Source organism: Oryzias melastigma, linkage group LG22, assembly GCF_002922805.2.
Source record: "Oryzias melastigma strain HK-1 linkage group LG22, ASM292280v2, whole genome shotgun sequence".
Classification (NCBI taxonomy): Eukaryota; Metazoa; Chordata; class Actinopteri; order Beloniformes; family Adrianichthyidae; genus Oryzias; species Oryzias melastigma.
In genome coordinates, this window is record NC_050533.1 from 6,518,666 (window position 1) to 6,522,927 (window position 4,262).

Genomic DNA, 4,262 nt, shown 5'->3' on the forward strand with positions numbered 1-4,262 from the left:
TGAACTTGACCCCTTGCACGCTACAATGTCTTAACCGTTGATGCTTTTAAATTAATTCATTTTTTTGTAGCTCAATATCACAAAAGAATTGCCTATCAATATAAACAATAGCTTGAAACTAAACAGACTAAATTAAACGGGTTATCCATGTCCTTAAACCCTCCTGTAAGGAAAAAAAAAAAAAAACAGATTTCAGGAAAAAAAGGAGAAACTTTAGGGATGCCCTCATGAAGGAGAGATCCTATCCCAGGATGAACAGGCGATTTATCAGGACTATCCATCCATCCATCTTCTTGGCCGCTTCTTCCCTTTCGGGGTCGCGGGGTGCCGGAGCCTATCCCGGCTGGTGATGGGCGAAGGCGGGTACACCCTGGACAGGTCACCAGTCTGTCGCAGGGCCTCAATCACACACCCATCCACTCACACATCCACACCTAGGGGCAATTTATAGTCACCAATTAACCTATGAAGCATGTTTTTGGACGGTGGGAGGAAGCCGGAGTCCCCGGTGAAAACCCACGCATGCACGGGGAGAACATGCAAACTCCACACAGAAAGGTCCCAGCCGGGATTCGAACCTTCTCGCTGTGAGGCAAGAGCGCTAACCACTGCGCCACCGTGCAGCCTTATCAGGACTATTAAAGAGAAATTTGAAAAGAGTTCAACCAGATGGGGTCAGGTGGGGGCGAGGTCCACAGCCAAGAAGAGCCAGAGGCGCGGTCCACAGCCAACATAAGCCAGAGGCGCGGTCCACAGCCAAGAACGAGAGCACAGATGATAGATGATTCACCTGGAATCTCTCCCACTCTGAGACGCGAGATGATGTTCGAGACGAGGTCCACGGCCAAAAACCGGAGCACAGGCGATCCACCAGGAATCTGAACAGGAACAACACGTGAATCACACTGCACCAAACAGAAGCACAGGGAACTAAATATAATAAATAATAGAGTGAATAGGTGAAGTAAATGAGAATAGAGAACAGAACCCCAAAGCTGATGTGGAAAAGAGAGCAATAAATTAAATTAAATATTCTCTGATTACTAGCTAGCCTGGTAGTAGTTGTCCTGTCCAATGTTTACATCAAAACACAAGTGAAACAACTGATTGTTTTTTCAACCTGAAATTCATTGCCTTTAGTTCATTTTTGAGAAGAACATAAATCCAACAGATTTTCACTGACCACATACTCTACACCCACCCTACGCATTTCTATTACATGTAGGTCCACTAGACCTGGGACTAATACATGTGTGGGAAGTCCTTCGTACCTTCATTCAGTCTTCCTTCTTTCTAGACTTATTAATAATGCTTTTAGCCTTTTATTAACCAGTTTTAAACATGTCCAGATCCCCCTCATCTTCTTCCCTGCTTTGATCCTCCCAAAGAGAACCTAATCATCTTCTATCTCTTTTATAAAATGAATAATTTAGATCTTGTTAGAGATCAAGATTGTGTAACACAAATAAAAAGGTTTATGTTGTTCAGTTTTTTATGCATCTTGTTTTTACAGGTTGCTCGGTGTGGACAGAGTGGTGATCTATAAGACCAGCTGTGGTCCAGACCTGGAACGTCTGTTACAAAGTTACAGCCAGGAGGGTTTTGTTGAAATGGTTTCATGGCCCATAGACAAGTATCTGAATACATCAACGGGTTGGCTTTTCTCGGTACACGGAGGAGACTTGCATTATTTTGGACAGATCACCACCCTTAATGAATGCATGTATCGGTCCATGGAGCGTTCACGCTACGTCCTGATGAATGACATAGATGAGATCATAATGCCATATAAACATGACGACCTGGTCTCTATGATGAAAGCGCTGGAACCACAATTTTCAAAAGTAAGTCCTCATAAGAAGACAAATGTCACCATTTAGCTTTTAGTGATGATTTCTCCAAAGCCAGAGTTGTTGTCTCATTTACTTACAATTGGTAATAAATATATTGAATGATATTTTGTTCTTTAGGTTGGAGAATTCCTTGTTGAGAACCACGTCTTTCAAAAAAAGTACTTTGATCCAAGTGGGAGATTTCATCTTCCTCAGTGGGAGAAGGTTCCAGGCACAAACATTCTAGAGCACATCTACAGAGAAGAGCCTGACAGGAAAACATCCCCTCCACAGAAGATGATCATTCAGCCAATGTAAGTTGAAGTTTGGTTCACACATGTCGTGTGTATGTACTAAAACACAAGGTACACAAATATGACTTTAGCAAAGTGGAGATTTATTGAAGGAGAAGTAAATCTCTTGAAACGTATGTTGTATTTGATGGTGATGAAACTTATACTATCAATCCATTTCCCTCCACTGGTCTCGGTACCATATGCCTCCATGACTGTATGGACAGTGTATACGGTATACACATAGTATACAAGTAGAGAGTAGGCATCCAAATAACTGCTCAAGTAAGAGTAAAAAAGTACTTGGATTAAAATCTATTTAAGTAAGTAATTAGTAATATCCCATTTCTGTCACAAAAGAAACATTGGTTTTAGGTGAGGTCATGTCTGCTCTGCCTCCCCTGGCTGAGAATCACCACTCTTCATTGTCACCATTGTTGATTGGAGTGATTGGATAGTTTTTGTCTACAGTCACGTGACTGTCTGGCTTCATATGATTGGTCACAGGAGTCACATGACGTTGCTGAGCCTAAGGGGAAGTTTCTCCCCCACAAGATCATTTTAGATTAGTTTGATTTTTTTCAGTCAGTTTTATCAGAGTTGTACTCAAGTAAAATTAAACAGTAAGTCGTATTACGACAACTCTCACAAGTATAATTTACGGAAAAAGTTACTTAAGTAAATGTAACGGAGTAAACGTGTTGAGTTACTACCCACTTCTGTGTGTACCCGGTGCATTGTTTTATGACAACAGAAACTGCACAGTTGTTCCTTAATCCAACATTCAGCCAGGTCAGAAACGTCTTACCAGTGCTAAAATAAACTATCTCAAGGAGACTGAAGAGTCTGATTCCCTGGAGGATGGAATACACCCTCCGTTCCCGCCAATCCAGCGGTATTCTCCCTGACTAAACCACGATGCTGTAGGATCATGTCACGGACAGACTCACAACTTCACCAACTTTTTTTGCATTCAAAATGCGCTAACCTTTTTTTCTTTCATTTTTCATTATTTTTTCTTCTTGTCAGGCTGTTTCTTGTTGCTTTACTGACTCACTTTTTGTTAGAGGAAAATAAATGTACAGCACAATCCAGGGGCAATTTCATTAAAGTTTCTGTGTTACAGGCTGGTGGAACAGATTTCAGTCCATAAAGTGTTGAAGAATTTTGGACAACGGTACTTCATGCCTCCGGCGCTGTGCCACCTCATCCACGTTCGTGAGACCCAGCGTAAATCACTAACACTGAAGGATCTTCATGAAGACAGACGACTGTGGCACTTCCAGGAAAAACTGATTCCTAATGTTGACAAAGTTCTGAAGAGAGCAGGGCTGATAAACTGAAACAATTCCAACAACATTTACAAACATTTGAATTAATGTGAAGAATGTTAAGTCAACAAAAAGTCTCCAGTAAAAATGGTTGACCAAAGACTTGCTGCACCATTAGACCAGTGTTTTTCAACCAGTGTGCCGCGGCACACTAGTGTGCCGTGAGAGATGTCAGGTGTGCCGCGGGAAATGACCAATTTTCACATATCTAAAACATTTACCATCACTATGGTATCAGCTCTGTGTTCATCCAAACGGCCCTGATTTAACCCTGGTAGATAGTCTGGAGTATGCAAGATCGTAAAATAAATTTTCTTTGATTCTATAAATGACTCTTTAATCAGAATGATGTTGCCGCAATCTGGTCGCTAAACTAGCCGCCAGCCCTCTTTTCAAAAAAGTCCCACCCCTTTTAGCTGTCTCCGCCAATCATTGTTGAAGGGTTGATCATATGTCATCAATCTGACCAATCAGAAGTGCTTAATGTCCTCATTTCCTTGTTTTGATTCGGCTCATAAAGTCTCTCAGTTCCAACAAAAATAACAGCTAAAGCTCGTATTTAGCGGCGCAGCTTCCTGTAGGATACGGTGTCAGACGGTTTAAAAAGTGAACAAAAGAACGAAGCTCAGAAACGACAGTATGCCCGGAATCTGCGTGAGTTTTGGACTACATCCCCCATGATGCATTGGGTTAAAAGAAGTGTGGATGCGGGGCGCGGGGCGACCGGGGATCATGCCATTTATGTTAGTTACTAAATAGTTGATCGGAGGACACCGTCAGTGAACGTGACATCCACACACAAAGAG

The 4,262-nt window shown here is 42.0% G+C and overlaps 1 protein-coding gene across 1 annotated transcript in view; it reads left to right on the top strand.

The window, feature by feature from the left end:
- Positions 1-4,262, top strand: part of LOC112143902 — a 12,927-nt gene that overhangs the window by 7,125 nt on the left and 1,540 nt on the right. Inside the window, exons 4-6 of the mRNA XM_024268145.2 lie at positions 1,514-1,844; positions 1,971-2,146; positions 3,252-3,576. Coding sequence (XP_024123913.1) covers positions 1,514-1,844; positions 1,971-2,146; positions 3,252-3,468 — 724 coding nt within the window. The 3' untranslated portion in view covers positions 3,469-3,576. The remainder of the gene's footprint in view (positions 1-1,513; positions 1,845-1,970; positions 2,147-3,251; positions 3,577-4,262) is intronic.